The sequence below is a fragment of the Vigna radiata genome, unplaced genomic scaffold (assembly GCF_000741045.1).
Source record: "Vigna radiata var. radiata cultivar VC1973A unplaced genomic scaffold, Vradiata_ver6 scaffold_289, whole genome shotgun sequence".
Taxonomy (NCBI): Eukaryota; Viridiplantae; Streptophyta; class Magnoliopsida; order Fabales; family Fabaceae; genus Vigna; species Vigna radiata.
In genome coordinates this window covers 220,621-243,822 of record NW_014542227.1, presented here as the reverse complement: position 1 = coordinate 243,822, position 23,202 = coordinate 220,621, and the positions used below count along the sequence as shown (strand labels likewise).

The 23,202-nt window shown below is 33.4% G+C and overlaps 2 protein-coding genes and 1 long non-coding RNA gene across 3 annotated transcripts; 1 reads left to right on the top strand and 2 right to left on the bottom strand.

The window, feature by feature from the left end:
* Positions 1–827: 827 nt before the first annotated feature.
* On the bottom strand, positions 828–6,095 carry LOC106779508. The gene is made up of 13 exons (XM_014667623.1): positions 5,910–6,095; positions 4,877–5,024; positions 3,642–3,676; positions 2,915–3,550; positions 2,701–2,826; positions 2,245–2,618; positions 2,057–2,138; positions 1,893–1,982; positions 1,630–1,752; positions 1,399–1,527; positions 1,193–1,296; positions 1,021–1,111; positions 828–929 (listed from the first exon to the last, which is right to left on the bottom strand). Exons 1-13 carry the CDS (start codon positions 6,093–6,095, stop codon positions 828–830), a joined length of 2,226 nt encoding a protein of 741 aa, XP_014523109.1.
* Positions 6,096–6,287: 192 nt separating this feature from the next.
* LOC111240814 lies at positions 6,288–7,039 on the top strand. The gene is made up of 2 exons (XR_002666401.1): positions 6,288–6,641; positions 6,730–7,039. It is a non-coding gene; the product is annotated as an uncharacterized LOC111240814 (long non-coding RNA).
* Positions 7,040–14,430: 7,391 nt separating this feature from the next.
* On the bottom strand, positions 14,431–20,756 carry LOC106779506 (cytosolic sulfotransferase 15-like). The gene is made up of 3 exons (XM_022776595.1): positions 20,532–20,756; positions 20,343–20,447; positions 14,431–15,447 (listed from the first exon to the last, which is right to left on the bottom strand). The coding sequence occupies exons 1-3, from the start codon at positions 20,754–20,756 to the stop codon at positions 14,431–14,433; spliced, it is 1,347 nt and encodes a 448-aa protein (XP_022632316.1).
* Positions 20,757–23,202: the final 2,446 nt, after the last annotated feature.

Here is a 23,202-nt window from a genome sequence, read left to right as displayed (position 1 = left end):
TTATTTCAGATAGGGGTTTTGTACAACAGTGGAAGTAATTTAATTCAATCCAACTAACCCCACATTTAGTTGCAGTTAGTGGTGTTCTATAATTTAACTAATAAATTTTGACCAACAATATAACTCCTTTGAAATATTCAAATTTCTTTTGGTGTAGTACATGGTAATGTCTGAAGAGATATGTGGTTATTTCTTAAATGAAATTTGTACAAGTATAAAACTAATTAAATTGAAACCAGGTGAACACATTTGTGTTGTGCAGGAAGTGGTTTTCTTTTCAGTTAGATGTGGTTATTTCAGATAGGGGTTTTGTACAACAGTGGAAGTAATTTAATTCAATCCAACTAACCACATTATTATGTGCAGTAAGTGGTCAAAAATTCATTTCAATATGGTTATTTCATAAACGAGTTTTGGACAACAATAAAAGTATCAATTAAATCTCAGTTATGGTATTTTATGGTGCAGGAAGTGGCTAACTTTTAAGAGGAATATGGTTATCTGTCAATGGCGTTTTGTACATGAATAAAAGTCATTCATTCCAATTTCAATCCATAGGTCATTAACTATGTATGAGTTATGACTGTACCTACAATATAAAACCATGGAAGTTGGAATTTGAACTGAATGTATGTAAAAGTCTTCAATTACAAGGTTATACAAAACTGAGTTCACAAAAAGGAGTAACAAATAACATTGAACTGTAACTAATAATGTCTTTCTGCAAATTGTAAGCAGGTCTATCTTTAGCACCCTTTTTTGTCACATTCCATCCGCAACAGCGCAGGCCTGAATGATGTCTTTGTACTTTAGCACTTAATGAATGCCTAAACCATCTCACATTTCTTCAAGATCGAACTCCGATGAACATTGTCCTCATGTAATTCCCATTCACAAACCATTTGTTGTCGCAGACCTTGTAATTGTTCCTGCAATAACAATGCACTTGCTAAATTTGACACTTAACAACCATTTATAAAAAATCATATTGAAATATGCATATAGATAACAAATACAAACCGTTATGTAATCGGGCATCTTTTTACCATCAAATTTTGGCATGTGGTCCCATAATTCCATATATTTAATCACCAACACACCACAATCATACCTAGACATTAAACAAATATTAGGAATAAGTGCTGGTCATACAATAGAAGCGAATAAAGTGCCCAAACAAAATGGCACTAACGTATTTGGTTGATCAGGCAATTCTTCTTCAATGACGTTCAATTCCTGCTCCTTAATGTTTGAATCTATGTCGATCATATTGAATAATTCTTGTAAAGCTGCAACCTTAATATTTCATATTCAACAAATTAAATACTATTGTGTATGTTCTGAATATAAAGGAAAGTTCATTTGAGATAACAAGACTACAACACAATTTTGTCTTACCATAACCTTGTCATATTTTTTTCTAGGCCGTCTTTTGTGACCAAGGGAATCCAAAATGAAAAGTTCCCTTGATTGACAGTTGATAGCATAGCACCACCAATGGTCGTCACCAACAGTCGGCACAAACAACTAAAAAAACACCAACCACAAACATGAATGCAGTCAATAACACATGGTATGATAAATCTATAATGGCAGTGAATGCAAATGAGTTGGAGCAAACCTACTTACAAATTTAGATGTTAACAAAACATTTAATGCACTTGATTGAGGTTGGAAGAACTGGTGGTAATCTGTTATTGTCAACGGTGATCGCTTTTTCTTTGGAATCTTCATCCTTTCCATAACCATTGTCTAAAGCAATCGCATCCGTAACATTTTATCATACAATTATATCCGTATATCCCAAACAATAATGGCACCAAAAAATTGGATTCAATAATATACAAACCAATCAAACAGTGTCATGGAAGTAAATAAATAACAACCCTTACCGCAAAAAACGGATTGAAACAACATCGAGTAATCAATCCTGACATCTTCATTTCATTATGTACTATCATCCCGGTAGTAAACAACATAACCTATTCCAAAAATAAATCAAAGTTAGAGACTCACAGAATTGATTGCTATAATACAAGTTTCACAATCAAGTTACCATGTTATCAATCTTTCCGCGCGGTTTCAAGCATTGAAAGTCTGCTCTGGTCAACATATTGTTTGACACTTCTACAAGTACTCTGTAAAAAAACTAAGTTCATGATTACGATCAATTCAAACACATTATTAATCACAAATGATGTAAATATAAAAATAGACAAAAACATTGTTCCTTGTATAACTTACTCAGGACCATCATTACAAAGCACTGAAGTACAAGTTCTGTATACTGCTGAGAAATCAATGTTCTCATTTTTGGAACATCCATGAATGCCCCCATCCACAAAATTGTTAATGACTATTTCACTTCCTTTCTGAACTGGCGAACGTCCTGCCATACCATCATTAAAAGGTGGTATGTCATTCAAATCATCTTCTTGTAGACGTTTGATGGTATTTTCTAATTGTAGAATGCGTTCTGCATGGTTATCCACCATTGTCCTCAACAGCCTTTGCTCTTCCACAACTCTCGCATAGTCATCATCGTCGTTATTAGACTTATTATTTCTCTCCCCAGAAGGCAGGGTTTCCTTCATTTCCTCAGTTGTCTCCCATAAGATCTTCAAAAAAGTCAGAATTCAGCATCATTAACAACTCTTATTAAGGAATTGACATAACAAATATACATTTAAATGGAATTACCTCAGTGCGTTCAAAAGTTGATTTAAATCTTTTCCATTTATCCGTAATAATAACCCAATCAAGAATTGGAGGAAAAATACTCCTACCACCAATTCTATACAAACTAACGTGTTCCATAACCCATAACTGCAAAAGTACTCAATAAGATTATAAAACTATTCAAAAATATAAACATTTCTTTNTTACAGGCGCAAAAAGATTTCAAANAANACACCTGTAACACTGNTGCACAACCACTTATGTGTATANCATGTTTGTACGTCCTACAGTTGTATNTATCCGCTNCTCGATCCAAACTNCCTACTACCNNACTATACACAGCGTTGCCCCAGTTATACATATGTAGGTTGTCAATGTTATCCAATTTGCTAAAAGGGACATTGTTGATCACTTCAGTATTCTTAGGGAAGTAAAATACACCAAATGTTAGCAATAGATACAACCTANAATAATTGTCAACACTTTTTTTGGTTTTCAATTTTTTATCCCTCAACTTTTCCATTATAGTTGAAGGTGTTATGTCCTCATCCTTAAAGAAGTTATTCGCAATGCCACCATGATCATTTTCGATATTAATAGTTTCACCGGCATTGGACAAACCCAAATAAAAAGAAACATCCTCAACTGTAAAAGGGACTACATTTTCCCTAATCTTAAAACCTTTATGAACAACATCCCACCTTCTAATTAATTCTAAAAGAACTGGGCAAGATATGACGACATTGTTAACTAAATCAGCTACAAATTTAAAGGGTGTGTTCTTTATTCTTTCCTTTTGAAATGATGACAGAGAACTATTTAGTTCAAGTATGTGTTGTGTTTGTACTCGATGTCTAACTCTAACTTGATCCTGCAAGAATAGATGAAACCAAATCTTAGTACATTAAATACAACAAATTCAAACAATGAATAACAAAATCAAACAATTACACCATACTTACCACTTTATCAACCTCTGTGTCCATGTCAATATACCCTACACATTTAAAAGAATACAATAAACATCACTGTATGTGTGGAGTATTTAAGTCATTCATATAATCAGATTGTTCAGAACACCACCCTCTTTCAATCCAATTACAATTCAACAACATGTAACATAAAACATCATGCAGAAGACATCAATTTCAACAATAACACAACATACAAATAAAAACTTATGTTTTCTTATCCTGTAATTTAAGGTTATTGAGATTTCAGTTTGCTCTCCAACCTTGATATTACAGTAACCAATCTTTATAAAATACATATGGTTTAGTTACTATGTTTTGTCCAGTTTAGTTATTTGTGTGGAAAATTTAGGCCACTTTAGTTATTTGTGGTTGGTATGGAACTTTAAAGAGAGAAAAAAAAAAACAAGAGCAACAACGCTACAGATTACCTGCTGTTTCATGTTTGAAGATACGGTTCCAAAAAGAAATATTATTCAATATGCTAAGGTTTGTTCCCTGTTGGGAATGAAGCAAAGCCATAATGAAGAAGATGTCAGGGCATCTGGTAGCATTCTCGTGAAAGTAATANGAGAAAGATGCAGGAGTGAATCCAAAAGCATAAACACATAATGCATGAGGTCTACCATTTCTAAGAACAAAAAAAGGGTGTATATGGAAATGAAAACTGCAAGATCAAAAATCANAGTGACTAAACAGCTATTCAATCACAGAAAGTTTGAAGCAGCTGAGCCCATGATCTCTATCTCAATCCCTCATTGTGGCAAGCACAGCACGTAGTCCACACCTATCTAAGAAGAGTGAAAAATAACTACAGACATCCATATTTGGGGTCTGCATATATAAGACCAATCACCCTACCTTTCTCAGGCACACATAGTATAACTTTCCGAGACACATGTACTGCAATTCCAATATTTATATTATACTTTTCTCTAGAAAAAAGGTAATCATCGAAGACTTCAAGCAACCACACCATGAAAAATTTCCAGAATATTCCTTATTTTTTATCTAACCATTTAAAATAAAAACTCAGGGATAAAAAAGCACCCTTCTTTGTATTCCTTTGAAAAGAATGCATTACCAACCATATACACGAAAACAAAACCAATATACACGAAAACAAAACAAAACTAACCCCTAAATCCCCTAAGTAGCAAAGACGCAAAAAGGGAATAACCTTCAACTCCACGGCCACCGGTATTGGGAGCACCGTCGATTCAAACCAGCCACGACTCCGAACGGCGACGATGCCCAGCGGCGACAACTTCGACCACCCACCACTAAATCCCACTGCCGACAACTTCTACCGGCCACAACTTCCATAGTCCACAAATCCCAGCGGCCACCACTTCGACTGTCGCAGATCCCGAACTTTCACGAACAACCCAAATGCCACAACTTAACCCTAACCTCCTTTCTCTCTGAACATAAACGAAAAGAGGCAACTGCAATTTTCGAAATTTTTTCAATTCCCATTTCCATTTTACCCTTTAACACACCTCATCTATTGTTTAGAAAAGCTGACGTGAAGCGTGTCAAATGAATGTCACCTCCACGTTAGCGTGTCAATGTATTGAAACTCGTGTTTATATGGTCTTGCATGACCAATTCATAGCTTATACATAGGATAGTTTTATCTCTCTAAATGTACGTTTACATTGATAAGACACGCTTACCCACATGCACATACATACAAATACACACATCATGTATGCATGCAGACACTTTTTTGTTCTTCCCTCTTCCATAATTCATATAATTATGATAGACTTTTATGTCTCCCTAAGATAAAGTTGGATCAATTTTTTTTTTCAATTTTTTAAACATTCTACATCCTTTTTTATACTTAATCAAATAGTAACATTTAAAATATTCAGAAATAAAATAATTTAATACATTAATTTCAAAAAAGTATTGTGTGAAATTTTGAAACTACATAAACAATACTTCTTTTCTTTATTTTAAAGTTTTATATTTAATTGTCATTTTCAAAACTCAAAATAATTTTGCCTAGTTTTTTTATTACTCGTCATTATTTTCACTTAATTTTTAATATAGATATTGAAGAATTAAATTTAGGAAGGAAACTCCAAGCAAAGTAACCAAGAGTGGCTTAACTTAACCATGCTGATGTTCTTCTAGAGAGCACTTTTAGGACTGCATACAACGTGTAGTATTTTCTGATGACTCACTTCACGAGGTAGAATTTTTTAAGATTTTCACTCAGTCTTTTTAAACCAAAGCCATTTGCCTCACCTTGGTTTGAGCAACATTCATCAGTTGATTGCAGTTGTAAACCTCTGAAACAGTAGAATCCAAAGCTGCCAACCCACCAACTGTAAATAAACCACGTTCCACATCACGTGACATGCACCCCACAAACCTATAATCAACGATCTGCCTAATCTCATGCTGATTTAGCTTTGGGACTTGTAAGCTCATGAACTAGTCAAAGATTTCTCACATGATACCCTTCACTGCATTTTCAAATTTGGTCCAACCCACTACCCAACAAAACTATTAATATATATCATCAACCTAACTAGTATGTTACACATACACGTAATCAATACTTTATTATAATATATTTAATCCATATATGTAAATATACACACACTCTTATCATTGTAAGAAGCATATATAGAGCTAGTGAAAGACATCCTCCAAGTCAGAAAAAAAGACCATGAATTCCTTATGCAGTTCAATGATTGCTGCTATCTTTGCCATGACATTGATCCTTTCATCTGGGGTGATTATGTCCCAAGCTAGGGTTCTTCCTTCTTCATCCTTAGTTTCAAAAATATCACAAACTTCCAATTCTCTTTCATATTCAAATTTTCATAGAGAAGAGCAAAAATCATCTCAGAAGCCTGTGGTAGCAGCTAGCCTTACAAAAAAACCACCTAGAAAACCAAATCNAACTGTTCNTGAGGTAGCTGCTAGCCTTAGAAGGATACCACCNAGCAGACCAAATCCTACACAGAACAAGTAACATTCCCCTTTTCCTCACAAGTGTTTGTTCATTCTGGTTTCATAATATCTAGAAATTTTATCACAAAGGGTGCATGTGTAGCAGGTTAAAGCCTAGGATAAGAGGCTAAGCAGAGGAACTGATGCAATGGATTGACGCTATACATGAAGATTCAAGCAGTGTCATGAACTCTGTTGCTCTAGTTTTGTTTTTGTTTCACTTTCTTTTTAGTTTTTTACTGTTTCCCAGATTCAAATTCTTAGGTTTATCAGTGAGAATTTGGTATAGTTCATATCATGACTTTAGATTTTTCTTTGCTTTTATCTTACCTTTTATGCTTTAGATTGTAGAGAATATATAGCAGCTTATGAATGTAAATGAGAAAATCAATAGCCACTTAAAATTGTTATGGTTTTATTTATTTTACTTGAGAGTTTTAGAAAAGAGATTAGTTTGCATTGCTAGCTGTTGTAAACTTGTAAATAGCATCTTCGTGTTATTCTCAGTATAATGATTTTGGATTTGATTCTTCTATTTTTCCTTCACTCTTGTTAGATATAAATAACCTTTATTATATAGAGTTTTTAAAAGGGTTTTTGAGAAGATTTTGGATTTTTCATGAAAGTAATTGCAGCTGTTTAGCAATACTTGTTTATAATTTTCTATAATATCAAGATAGGATCAAACTGTAATTATCATATTAAATTTTAAAACCTTGAAGATAAGCACATGGGACTGTCATCTACTACATATTCCTTTAATTAATTAATGATTATAAATTAAATTTACACTTTTAATTCTTATACATAAAATACATTTTACTTTTAGTTTTTTTATATTTTAAAATTATTATGTTTGTGTGTATGCATGTATGTATTTAAGTTATTATATGATGATGGGTTTATTGAAAATATGTTTTAGGAATTTATTTTTCTTCATTGAAATTATTTTTTTTATGAATATAATAATATTTACAACATCAAAACACTTTTATTCATTATTATAATTTATTATACGAAATTTATTGATTCGATATTTCAAAATTTTATGATGACCTATTTCTTGCTTGCTGGACTAATTTTCTCTATTTTTCTTTTTTACTTTTATACTTAGTATGTTACGTTAACTATAGTGCTTTGTTTTCTCTTTACAACCTCTCAACATGGTTCCAAACAACATAGGACCTAAATCATTCTTTACACCCTTGGTTTCTTTTTTTTTCTTCATCTGATGTGCTAGCAATTCAATCCACATTTTAATATAGACATTTACTTTTCTTTACATCGTTCCTATGGGCTAGAACTCCAATCCACAATTTTTACATCCATACCTCTCTATTTCCTCTTAATCTTAAGAGACCGTTTGTTCCTATAGTAAAATCTTTTTTTTTTTGAACTAGACGTTCCTCTCGCTTTTTGTAGTTCTTTATCAGTTGCTTGTTTCCCTTTGATTTGTTCAAACAAATCACTTGACAATATAAGATTGCAACACTTGATAACGTTCGGTTCCAGCTCACAATTCAATCTTAAGTTCCTAAAACTCTCAACTAAGTTCAATTCTCAGACCAATATTGTTGAGATATGAACAACCTTTCTGCTCAAAGCGTCAACTACAACATTGGCCTTTCCAGGATGGAATTGTAGTTCGAACTCATAGTCCTTCAAGAATTTCATCCACCTTCTTTGCCTCATATTCAACTCCTTCTGGTCAAACAAATATTTGAGGCTTTTGTGGTCACTGAACACTTGGAACCGAGCACCATAAAGATAATGCCTCCAGATTTTTAGAGCGAAAACCACTGCAGCTAGCTCTAAGTCATGTGTGGGGTAGTTTTTCTCGTGTACCTTCAATTGCCGAGAGGCATAAGCTACCACCATCCCTTCCTACAACACAGCCCAATCCTTGATACGATGTGTCACATAAAACTTCAAACGGCTTGCTGACATCAGGAATCACAAGCACTAGGGCACTAGTCAGCTTTTGCTTTAATTCTTGAAAGCTTGATTCGCATTGATCGGTCCAGACGAACGGTTGATCCTTTCTCATTAGTTGAGTTAACGGCGCCACTATCTTAGAAAATCCTTCAAAAAACCGTCTATAGTAGCCTGTCAACCCCACAAAACTTCTCACTTCAGTGACCGAATGGGGTGTCTCCCACTGAAGCACTGCCTGAACTTTGGCTGGGTCCACTTCAATACCTCCAGCTGATATCACATGCCCCAAAAATTATACTTCCTTCATCCAGAATTCACACTTGGATAGCTTTGCATATAGTTGTTTTTCTCTTAACACACCGAGCACTATCCTCAAGTGTTCTTCATGCTCCTCACGGCTCATGGAGTAGACGAGGATATCATCAATAAAGACCACCACAAACTTGTCCAGGAAGGGTCTAAAGATATGGTTCATGTAGTCCATGAATATTGTTGGAGCATTAGTAACACCGAATGGCATTACTACATACTCGTAGTGGTTGTACCAAGACCTGAATGCAGTGTTCTGAACCTCTCCTTCTTTGACTAGAATTTGATGATAACCTGATCTCAACTCTATCTTGGAGAACACAGTAGTCCCATGCAATTGATCCAACAAATCATCAATTCTTGGCAATGGGTACTTATTCTTGATTGTCAATTTGTTGAGCTGCCTATAATCCACACAAAGCTGAGAGATGTCATCCTTCTTCTTAACCAATAATACTGGCACACCCCAAGGTGAAGCACTTGGCCGGATGAATTTCTTTTCCATTAACTCTTCAATCTGCTTCTTGAGTTCAGATAGTTCGGCGAGAGACATTCGGTAAGGAGCGATTGATACTAGTCCAGCTCCTAAAACTAGATCAATAGAGAATTTGACTTCTCTTGGGGGAGGTAATCCAGACACCTCTTCTGGAAAAACATCCAGGAATTCATCAATGACCGAACGGTTTCTGACTGACTCCTCCTGTACCGAACGGTTTAAGCCTTTTCCCCCTTCAATCGCATCCAAGTAAGAAAGTATTAGAAAACACATAGCACCTTCAATGATATCCTCTCTCACTTGACCGAGCGTTAACGATAACTTCTCTTCTTCACTCGGGAAAATTAACTTCTTCTTCCCGCAATCAATAAGAATGTGATTGGTAATTAACCAATCCATTCCTAGAATTACCTCTAAGCCTTGAAGAGGTAAGCAAATGAGATTAACCTTAAATTTGTACCCTTCTACCATAATAGGACATCTAATGTATACAGTAGACGTCCTAACCTCACCAGCTGCTGGGCTTGACACCACCAAATCAAGTTGCATCTCACTCTTGGTCAAACCCAATTTATCAACGCATGCCTTCGAGATGAAGGAATGTGTTGCCCCCGAATCAAACAGCACACAACAAGGAAGTCCATACAATAAGCAAGTGCTGGTGATTAAGTTACCTAAACTAGCTACTTCAACTCCTGTCAATGCATATACTCAGCCCATTGCTTGATCCCGTCCGCCAGAAGATCTTCGAGCAATAGGGGGTCTTGAAACTACTCTTCCTCTCATGTTACACTCGTTATCCGAGTGTCCATTTCTCCCACACCTAGTACAATACTTGGATCTTCCCAGTTAAGGATGTGAAGACCTATAATGTGGTCCTCCGCAGTTGAAGCAAGTGACCGATCCTTGTTGCCCTGACCGGCCCCGGCTGAAACTGATGCTTGAGAGAAGGAACCAGATCCTGATGAAAGAGGCCGAGAGTAAGGTGTTCTCCTCACACTAAGACCACTCCTGGTTGGAATTGGTCCTCTAACAGTATGTTTTTGTTTCTTCTGTCGTTCGACTTCTAACATATTCCTCTCTAGCACCTTAGCTCTTTCCACCATGACTAGAAAAGACTTGATGCATAAATTCGAGATCATCACTTTGAGATCTGGCTTTAGTACATTCTCGTATTTCCTGCACTACCACTCTTCATTGATTCCCATTGTATAGAACCTAACAAGATGCTTGAATCGGTTGGTATATTCAGACACGGTCATCCCTCCTTGAACTAGCTGGAGGAATTCCACTTCCTTAGCGAACCGCATGCTATTAGGAAAGTATTCTTCATAAAATTTATCTTTAAATACCTCCCATGTAATAGGAGTATGATCGTCTTCCAATAACATCCACATAGCGCTCCACCAATGACTGGCCTCTCCAGTCAATTGATACTCTGTGTATGCCAACCTATTATCATTCGGGCATCTCTTGGCATTATAAATCTTTTCCATATCTCTTAACCAATGGTCGGCCTCATCAGCACTGCATTTTCCATCAAATTTGGTGGACGGTGTTGAAGAAAGCTCTCCAAGCTCCATTCGGTCTGCACGTTTACAGTAGAACCGGACGGCCCAACCGTTTGCATTCTAGTTGTCATCATTTCCATCATTTGTCTCTGTGTTGCTTTTGTTGATGCTCGGGCAGCCTCCATACTTTCCAAAGCAATCGTGTTTTGTTGCGTTTGGGTGGCGTTTTGTTGTTGAAGCGTCGCTATAACCGACTCCAGTAGATTGTTGCTCGACGTATCCTTATCGGTAGGTTGAGAAGGAGGTCGAGGAGCCGTCTTCTGTAGTTAATAGAAAGAAAGATCCATCAATTTAGTTTAGAGGAGATAAGAACATTATCTAACCGAACGTTTGAGTATACTCATAACCTACAGGCGTTCTAAGGATAAAACTGCTTTGATACCATTAATGTAACATCCCAATAATTATAGATTGAAACTATACATGTATTCGAGATTTATCGGTAACAATATCATAGAACAGTAGAAATAAAGCTAAGCATACGATACAAAATACTCATAAGAGCTAAAACTGTACAAGAACTAGAAGTTTGATACAATTTTCACACTTAGACCGAACGGTCATAGGTTCAACTTAACACCGAACGGTGCTTCAAAATGAACATTTTATCGAACGACTTTACAAAACACTATATAAACCGAACGATTATCTACACAATTAAACTATCCACAACCTATTGACCAGAGGGTTCTACACTATCTTCAGGTTGATCGGTTTGCAAAGCTTCTTCCAATGAATCTTCAATATCACCTTATGTTCACATCCATTGGATGATCATTGCAATGAAGAGAACGACCGAACGGTAGACAAAATAGACAACAGAAAGAGTAGGGTAAGCTTATGTAATTTAATTAATTCATTTAAACATATGATTTAAACATAACAGTGTATGGACGAAATGACATATCCAATCATACAATCATTACACAAAGCATTTCATATAATAAAACCGAACATATAAATCATTATAATCAACCACTTTGACATTATCCGGACTGTATGAACTATGTAGTTACGACGTTTGTGCACCCGGGTGGAACCTGACTGGGATGCCCTTAACAACCGCCACCCGAGGTTAGTCCAGTGAAGCTACCTCGGCATAAAAATACCCTGAGGCTAAAGGACCTTCTGCCATTCCCACGCATGAGTTACCCTCCTCTTCATGAGGTAGAGTAATCACGGAATATCAAGATAAACGATAGCTTAACTTAGCCATGTTCATACTTTACCATTCGAAATCGATCATGAGACATTCCTCCTTGGAATTCTCTTAAAACATTCAAAATATTCATTTCATATACATCATCTTTCTCCAACAATATAATCAAATCGAACCGTATATCAAAATCACATTCATGGAAAATCCTTAAAGAAAGTATTACTATAAGAGCATTCTCATCTTAGAAATTATGACCAAACGGTCAACAACAGGATAACTTCAATTAAAGCAGAATACTTTAGAACTTTGGCCGAACACTTAGATCTTTGGCCGAACACTTAATCATAGAATGAAGTTCTCTTCAAAAGACCGAGCGTTAGCACAGACCGAACGCTCTTCAAGAGATCGAGTGTCAGTACAAGACCGAACACTCTTTTAAAGAAATATTATTAGAGTAAAACCGAATACTTCAAAGATTAAGTACTAGTCTAAGACCGAGCACTTTAAGGAACGAATGCTAGTCTATGACCGAGCACTCCAAGGACTGAGTGTCAGTACAACACCGACCACTCATTAAAATAAATATTATTAATATAAGGCTGAACACTTTAGGCAGATAACATGTATTGTAAAATTCGATAATAAAACTTACCTAACTTGTTTTGAATACCTTGACTAAACTAACTAATAAAATCAATATAACCTTTAAAAGACCAATTGGTCATCAACTGAAATCCCCTACAGAAGAGAATTCAGTCAAGACTGAACGTCCTAGGGAAACACAAAATGGTCATATACATGACCCTCAGTCAAATTACAAAATCCTACAGAGTTTCGACTTAACCCTATTGCTACCCAATTCTTATTCATTTTTCAATCAAAAACACGTGTACAATCAAACATGCAATATCACAAAATCAACCAATTCATCGATGTAACATCATTCCAGCATACAACATTCAAAGAAACGAAATCATAATTAAATTACAAGCTTCCCTTACCTCTAAATCCAACTAACTTTTAAGCTTCCACTGCAACTACTTCTATGGCTTTCAAATCAAAAGTCTGATCGGTGAAAACCATCCACCATAGAATCAAATACACAAAAACGGATTCAGAGAGTGAATTGATGAACACATGCAAGCTGAAAAGGTACTTGCATGTATAAAAGACGAAGAAATTTCAAATGACAAAGAGAATCTGATCTTACCGGCTCAAATTGAAAACTGATCGATGCAACTGAAAGAGCTTGTCACCGGGAAGGCTTAATCAGAAGCTGATTGATGATCGGAGAAAGAAAAGGATGAGAAACCTTAGAGAGAAGTTGGGGAATTTTAGAGAGAAGGTGGAGAAAACGAAATTCTGAAGGTTGAAGATGAAGGTTGCATGCAAAGAAGTGACACCAATTTTTAAAATTACACTTTAAATACTACCTACAAAAACCGATCAGTCCACTCTCTACCTGCCACCTGTCTTGCACTTTCGGAATTACACATTCTCTTTCTTTACCACACGGATCCCACCGAACAGAGAAATTAATGAACGTGACACTCACCACTGCCACATGGATCCCACTTGATGAGGAATTTAATGGATATGACATAAACATTTTTTAAAGTTTTAATTAATTAATTAATGTCTTTAATTAGATAAATTGAATTAGTTGTTATATTTATATGTAATTATTCTATTATAATTAATTATTGAAATTTAATTTGTAAATATTAATAATTTAAATAACAACGTTTATTACATATTTGTATCGGAAATATAATATAAACAAAAGTTAATCTTTAAAAAAAATTATTTTAATTTGAAATTTTAGAAGAAAAGACAGTGAATTCACCTTATTTATCTTTTGACAGACTAGATGAGATGAGGAAGAGAACTAGCAGCGAGTTAAAATCGGCAACTTCCCTATAAATCAGGGTCCATTATATCGATCTTAATGATAATGGAAACAAATTTCTTTAAATGATTTAAAAATATAATTTTAATTTACATAACATATTATTACAATAATAATGATTATTATTATTATTATTATTATTAAAACTTGTTCAATAATTGAAACATACTAAAAAGAATCCAACAACTTACGTAAGAACTGAAAAAAAAAAAAAGACAAATAGATCATTCATACAGATCTAAAAATCCTAAAAGAGAACCTCTTTTCCTTAAAATTTAACTCCATACAACTATTTTAGAAGGAAGCTGCAAAGGTAAATCACTTGACTTTACATTACAACTTATGATACCTCTTTTATTTTTTTGACAAAATAAAAAGTCACAATAACATTTGTACCACATAATCCAAAGCCATGTAAAACAGTAGTTTTAAGAATGCATTTTAAATGAAAGACCTGAGCCACTAAATTTTTCTTCAATGATTTTGGATAATTTTTCCACCATAGAAGGGGAAAAATGATTTACCCAATCTCCTATTTCTGCCTTTCTGAAAAACAACTTATTTTCAAACCTTTTGATTTCAAAATTTATGGTTCCAGATTTGTTGACTTCCATATCCTTCATCTCCTCAAAGCTACACAGCTTGGCTATGCTCTCGATCACTCCATTACTTTCTTCCTCTTCAGTGAAAGGACAACCCAAAAACTCTGCAACTCTTTTAACCTGAAAATTCAAATCTTCTTTAAGATCCTCGTACTTCAAGAATAGGACAGTGTTTGGTCTGGCTACGCTTTCGTTCCAGTAACCTAACATATGACTCCACCATGGACCGAACTCAATTACCCCATTGCAAAACATTTCAAAAGCTTCCTCCTTTGTCAGTGTCGGTAAANGCTCCACCTTAATCTTATNAAAGAAAGCCCATGCAGAAATAAAAGTGTCAAAGGGGTTCCTGCAAATGTAAATTATTCTGCAATGAGACTCTAGGATTGACCTGGGTAATGAAGGAAACGGAATGTGAGTACCAAAAAGTCTTGGTTCAGCCATGTTGGATAATTGGAGAATCTGGTCATGGATGTTACCACGAAATGTGTAAAGGGGAGGCACAAGTTGGTGAGGGTTAGAGGTAAGCAATGGATGGTTTTCTTTGGAGAAGTTTTTGTGGTTGACAATGGCAAAAGTAAGGGCTTTCAACCATGTTGTGCCAGATTTTGGAAAGCTTGCAACAAGAACGTCACTTTGTTTTGCTTGAAAATGCTTTTGAAAAATGTTTCTTTCTTTGATGAGAGGTGATGGACACCAAAAGTGTTCAAATAGATAGACATAGGGAAAAGACCAACCCCTCTCTTTAGGGAGAGAGGAAATGAGCTCATCTTCTTCTTCATTCTCTTGTTGCCAACCTAATGAAGCCATTGGAGGAGATAGAAGGTGGTTTTCTGATTGATACTTTTCAAATTGTGAGGATTTGACTCACTTGGGAGCAGCTTTTATAGAACCAGCTATACTGGTTGGAAAATATATTTTAACACCATTTTCACAGTATAACATGTGTCAAAATATAATTGGATGTGTCAAAATGTGGTTGGACGATTTCAAATTAAAAGAAAAATTATGGTTTTTTTCTTTCAAATATCAATTTTTTTTTTAATTTGAAATCGTTTAATCATATTTTGACACGTGTGCAGTATCAAAATGGTATCAAAAATTGGTATTAAAATATAATTTTTCATTGATTAAAGTTGAAGAAAATCAACACATTTAATAGACAATGATATTCACACATGCACATATACTTTTGTTTTTTTTAAATAAAGTAATTTTTCACTTCCTTTTTTTTCTATGCGTGGTTTAATATATTTTTTTTAGGAAATCAAGGTATATCATTTCTTTTTTCTTTAATAAAGTATTTATAATATTTTCTATTTTAATTTTTATATTTTTAATATATATATATATAGCAAAATAATAATTAAGATTGTCTAAATTTTGAAACGACAATCAAATAATAACAAACTATTCTTTCAATGCTCTAAAAAAAGTATATATATATATATATATATATATATATATATATATATATATATATATATATATATATCATTGAATTAAACATTAGTTATTATTTTAAAAATCTAATGTTATTTAATTAGATGTAATACTTTGATGTAAGATTTACTTCTTTTGTTTTATTAGTTTTTACAGGAAAACACTTATTTCTTCCTGTAAATTAAAGTAAGTTATTTATTTATTATATCCTTAAGTTTTCTTTCTTAAAAAAATTTATAACACTTAATAAAAATAAAAATAAAGATATAATTAAAAATAATATATATCATTTCTTAATAAGTTTAAAGAAAAAAACATGTTATTAATTACGAGTATTTATTATCTTTTTAAACATATCAATTAATTAAAAATATTAAAGAAAAAAAATACATCATTCAACTCCAAGAAAGTCTTATAAAAAGTGTAAAAAATATAAAATAAATACTTATAAATAAGCATATAAGAATTATATTTCAAGATTTTTAAAAGAAAAAAAAATGTAAAAAACAAGTAAATAATGAGTTGATTTTAGTTTTTATCAAACAAATTATTATTATTATTATTATTATTATTATTATTATTATTATTATTATTATTATTATTATTATTATTGAAATAATGGTTATGTTATTTTAATGTCCTTGATGCATTATTTTAAAATTCAAGAGCTTGCCATAAATTGCTATGGTGAACCATTTAATTTCAATAACTGTTCTCGAAAAATGATAAAATTAATTAATATCATTTAATGAAAAATATTCAAACCATTTCATATCATTAATTATCATTGAAAGATGTTCAAACCATTTAATGAAATTTATTTGCTGATAATAAAAAATGTGATTTCTTGCGAGACTTTCTTGATGGTGAGTGAGTAACCTACTTTGATTATCTTTTTTTTCTTTTTTTTTTACTTTGTCTTTTTAAGAATTTTTTTTTCAATTTTTAAAATAAATTAATTAGCTTTTTTTTATCAATTATGTATTTATTTTTGAAAATTAGAAGATAACATTAATTTTATTTTTCAATTCTCTCTGCATATAAAAGGAAAGAGAGGAAGTGGGTTAAGTTTAAAATTAGTGATCTTTGGGTTCTATTCCTTTTTTCGATTCTACTTATAAATTAATCATTTCTGCTTTAGAGTAAAGGAAGCTAACATTTTATGAATTATTAGTACACTATCACATCAAATAGTTTAAATTCTCAATTTGGTTATGTACATCAAAGTTAGAATTCTCAATTTGGTCGAACTAACGAGTGAACAATTAAACGACATATATATATGGTCTTTGTATGGAATTTTGAAAATTATAATTACATCACTTCATCACTTAAAAAAAAAAAAAAGAGTCTATTTATACTTATTTATTTTATAATTAAACTTAAATACATAACTTTATTAATTTTTGGAGGCCATCGGAAATATTGGAAAAGAAAAGGGAGAAGAAGACAATGAAAGTTAAAGAAAGAAATCAATTTTATTTTTTTTCATATAATAAAAAGATATATTTTATAGTAAAAAAAAAAACTGCATGAAACTATTTATATTAACTTAGTTTTACATTTGAAAAAAGATCAAAATATTAAAAGTAAAATAAAATAAAATATTGGTTAAAAATAATTAAAGAATTTGAAATTAAAATATTTAAAGTTTTTCTTATTATGACTTTTTTTTTATCTAAAGTTGAAGTTGAAGTGTCATATTACATTTTTAAATGTTTTCACTTAAATCATAAATACGAAACTTGAAACGAGATAAGTTTAAAATTAAAATTGGTTTAGTCTTGAATTTATTATCTTTACTTAATTGAGAATGTGCTTCCATAATTGAAAGTATGTTATTTATGAATTTTACATTATAGAATAGCTACTTTAAATAAAAACAACATTTTGTAGACACTTAAAAGTATCCCTCGTTAATATACACACATTTCAGTCTTAGAAGTTATTCCATATTTGTTAGCCCATGTACTAAGTCTTTTTGTTAGTAGATTACGCTCTTTAGTTTCACTGATAATGGATTATGGTAGGAATAATAACATGTTGAGTGGGATACGGATAACGTTTATTCTGTAAAAAAATTTTCATCCTCAACTTGTTCACTATTTTTACGAGTATCTGTTTAGAAAATATATGTGGGTTTTAAAATATTGACGAATATTCACGGATATCCGAAAAAATTAAAAAAATATATTTTATAATTTTTAAATAAAATTATAAAAAATATATTTATAATATAATATAAAGTAAGTCAAATACAAATTTAATTTTAATTTTAATTAAATTTAACTTAATATGATATAAATTAATTTTATTTTAATTAAATTTAATTTTAAAAAATAAAAATTAATATTTTTTTATTATTTTTTGTAGGTAGCGAGTACCTACAAGGTGGATAGTTTATTACCCCATCCGACTCGTTTAGAAGCGGGTATTCGTTATCTGCAGATAATAAATATATGTGGATAATAATTATCTGTCACAGATTTTATTCATAAATATTCTGTAGATTTTTTTGTCATCCCAATTATTTGATATTATTTTGGGATAATATTTTACATTTCTTCATACATGGGTCAAGCAAGAGGTATATTATTTATGAAAATCTGGGTCTAAATAGCCATATAGGAATATTGGACACAAAACGTATAAGAGGAACAAAACCACTTGATTCATTCTCTTCATGTGCAACTCTGAAACTGTTAATTGTCTACAGTTAAGATGTGTAATGAGAAAATATACTTTACACAATTCATTGATATATTTTTTATTGCCTATAGAAAACTAATTATATGGTTTATATTATACTAGGTTTCGTCCTACTAGATGCGTTGGAATAATAAGACCACAACGCTAACCTATAGATTGAGGTAATGAATGACAAAACTTTTTTATATGTAATTTAATTTTTTTTTCACCCTCTTATATCTCTTCTTTCTATATTCACTTAATGATTACACATGATTATATACATGTTTATATAGAGATGGATAAATTTTATATTAAGTTGTCACATGTGTATTTGGTGTGACTAAATAAACTTTTAAGTTTTCCTTTTAATATAATACAAAGTATAAATACAATAATATGTCCATATCATAGTAATGAAGGTCATTACCAAAGGCTAGAATCTCTCGGTAAAATGTTTGTCGTTAAAAATTACTGACGGGGCACAAGTCTTCGGTAATTACCGAGGGGCACAAGCCTTCGGTAATTACCGAAAGGCAAAAGCCTTCGGTAATTACCGAAGGGTAGAAGCCTTCGGTAATTATCAAAGGACAAAATCCTTTGGTAAAGCCTTCGGTTATATCCAATAAAAAATGTGTCATGTGTGTATTTCTTATACAACCACACATACCTGCATAAAATTTTCACAACACAGACAAACATGCATAACAATTTCAAACCACAAACAAACCTGCATATTGTGCATCCCAAAATCATCCAATCATTGATTTAAAATCATAATATACTAACAATATCATAATGTACTAACATCCATTATGTTCTAACAATATCACAATGTAGCAATATCATCTATTTCTAAGCAAAAATAATGTAGCAAAATCATAATGTACTAACATCCAAATGTATTAACATCACTATGTTCTGACAACTATGATCAATAACAAAATAAAACTAAAAATGGACATAGTCATCAAAATGATCTTCATCATCTTGCTCCTCTATAGATGGCTGGACTGGTGTGGGCTGGACTGATGTAGGCTGGACTGATCTAGGCTAGACTGATCTGGGATGGACTGATCTGTGTTGCTGAGGGACAACAGGTGATGGGGAGAGTCGTGGTTGGGTCGGAGGGACGGTGGAAGGCGTGTTTGAAGCTTGAGGCAACGCTCTCATGACCAGGGACTTGAAGTTTGTAAAATCGTTTCTCAAGTCCTTGTATTCTTCTCTCAATTCACGGTTTTCTTGGTCACGCTGTTGTAGTTACTGTGTCAAGCGGTCGATGGCCTCGTCAGTAGAAGTGGTGGAAAAAGAAGAAGATTGGTGCTTCAATGTACCTCCTCTCGATGTTGTATAGTTTGCAGCAAGTTGTCCTGCATCGTACACTCGTCCCTTTTTCTTCCCACCAACGACATCGACCCACACTGTGTCCTACAAATGTCGTCATCTGCATTACTCGCATCATCCGGTGTAGGAGTTGACCCATATTCGGATCTTACTTGTGAAAGTCTCGTAGAAAATTCTTCCTGTTCAAACATTAAAAGCAATGTTAGGAAATGATACAATAACATAATGAAAGATTACTAATAGTAGTAGTGTTATTTGCTTACATGAGTCTTCCAAGATCTTTCATCAACGAATTCATTGGTGTCCTTCCGAACATGGGTTTGTGCAAAGACCTCATCAACATGGATCGCCCGTCCTAGAGCTTGTGCCTGTAACATAAAGTTAGAAGTGTATATGAAATCGAAAATACATAAGTTATATATGACAGAAACATAAAAGTAAAGAAAGTTTACCATACGAATGACATGCTCATGAACTGTGATCAACCCGCCAGTATGTAGGGCGCCACCCTTTTCAGACGCTCTGTTCCTCTGGGCTGTAGCACACTTGTTGCGAAACTCAGCTGAATTCCAATGAGTAAGCAAAGAGTTCCAAATGCACTCGCCCAACCAGTAAGGGTGCTCCCCTGCAATGCGGGCATCCCTAAACATCTCTAAGAGACGATGAGATGCTTTCATGTGGAAATTTCTATGTATTTGTGTTTCATGTTAAGGTTTCCACTACACCTTCATCTGTACATTGATAAACAAAACAAACATTGATCAATGAACATAGTAAAATAAGAATGACAATTACTTTAAAGATGTTTACCTTAAAACGCTCCCAGAATGACTTTTTGTCGTCTTTAGGTATTGCTCCCCAAGTAGGCCATGGAGTCAAATATTGGTGCTTGATTGATCGTGTGATGGCCTGAGAAGCAACCCTGGATGGAATAAACCTGTATATAAAGAAATAAAACTCATTTCAAATAAGAAAATCTTTAAACATAAAAATGTTATCCCTAGCCTCCCCTAGCAATTAATAATGCATGATAATCGGAAGCGAAATACAATTGATCGTCCTACCCCTATCCCTAGGCGGTATTAACATAATCAAGGAATTCAACACCATTTCATGACATTATTGTACATCCCCGTATCAATAAAGACAAACAACATTTACCGAATGATTTAAACGATAAAAGCATTAAGCAAAGGTGAAGAATCCAACAATTGATAAATCAAGCATATGCAAGCATATAAAATAAATAAGAATTTGGATATATGAGAGTTTAAAAAAATTACATTGTTCCCCAGCAACCTAGGGTTTAGTTCACTATAATCATGGTGAAACTAGATGAAATATGATGAAAGAATGGAAGAAATNCTATAATCATGGTGAAACTAGATGAAATATGATGAAAGAATGGAAGAAATAACCCTAAACTTGGTAGATTGGAGCCTAAGCATCCAAGGAACCTCCTCCAAGGTGTGTGGAATAGCTCTGGACGTTTCTCTTTGCCAAAAGAATGTGTTTTGATTCGCACTGGGGCTATATATAAGCCCAAAAAGATAACAAAAAGATTACATAATCTAGCTAATAAAAACAGACAACCGCCCAGGCGCCTAAGTTCACCGCTCAGTGGTTTCCCTCTAGCCGCTTGGACCGCTCAGTGGTCAGTTTTACCACTGAGCGGTTTCCCTCTAATCGCTCTGAACGCTCAGCGGTCCATTCTGGCGCTCAGCGGCTTTCTTGACCCTTCTTTTTATCCTTTTTCTTCTTCTTTCACGGGTCTAAATCCACCTTACTTCACTTTCATCTTCAATTCACCATAAAACCCTGCAAAATAATGTAAAAACAAGCACAATATCTCTAAAACCGACTTTTGACTCTCTTATGACTCAACTAAGTGTTTTACTTGATTTTAAGTTCATTCTAAGTCATAAAGGGTGTGTTTTAATATCAAATTTAAGTATGAAAATAACGGTTTTTAGACCGTTATCAGGCACATAATAAACATGTCTGACATTAGTTGGTAGAATGAAAGGATCAAATGGTATATATCTGTTTCTCAAGTGGAGTTCGACAATGTTAAACCTAGGATCCATTCTAGTACCAGATCTAGAAGGATCAAACCATTCATAGTAAAAAGTACTACTCTGTTTGGAGAAGTAGCGTTGTTGTACTCTAGCTCATATATTTTATGAATGATGTCGTAGAAATGATCATAACAACCCTCTGTAAGGCCATTGACGTACACACCTCAATTTGTTGTTTCCTTTCCTTTAGACCATTCATGTATATGGAATTTGTAACCATTGATGAAGTAAGTGTGCCATTCTTTCACACATCTCATTGGCCAATTGGAGAGATGTCTTAACTCTTCAACCATGGGAGTTAATGCCTCATTAAAAACCTACAAAGATACCAAAAAAATTTTAAAGTAAGAGTCAAATTAACCTTGCTTAAAACATAGGAAAAAGTATGGACGTGATTTCTGAACCCTTGGGGAAACTCTGAGTGTATTCTAGCATAAGCATTTCCTTCTGCGACTTACTCAACCACAAGAAATGAGCTGGTACAAATGAAATGAATTAATGTATAATGATTTAACCATTGCAAAGGTAAGAGTTGGATGATGACATACTCAAGGTATGACTTAACTTCCCTGCAATTGATTAAGACATGGACATAAGCAGAGTTGAATTGAGCATCAGTTAACCAATGAGTGAATTCTTTGCCCGCATGACAGCCTGATTGTAGAAAAACTGATAATGAACCTTGACGAGGTTCAGCTTGCCATTGCATTTCGTTTCTGACATTAGTGGGGGACAACATGAAGTTTTTGAAATAATGTGAACAAAAATACGTTGTCTCTTTGTGCAAGTAAGCTGCACAAATTGAGCCTTCTACTCTAGCTTTAATTTTAACTGAACGTTTGGATTCTCCCATATGTTACCAATAAAGGGCTATTGGTAAAACCTGAAGACAAGTTTCGATGATGCTGCAAATTGTAATCTTTGTTTGTAATAAGAGAATATTTAAAAGCAACTTGTAGTATCTTGAATGTAGTAGGAAAATAATTAATATTGTAATTTTTACTGATACAATCGATTATGAACATGTTGTAATCGATTATCATAT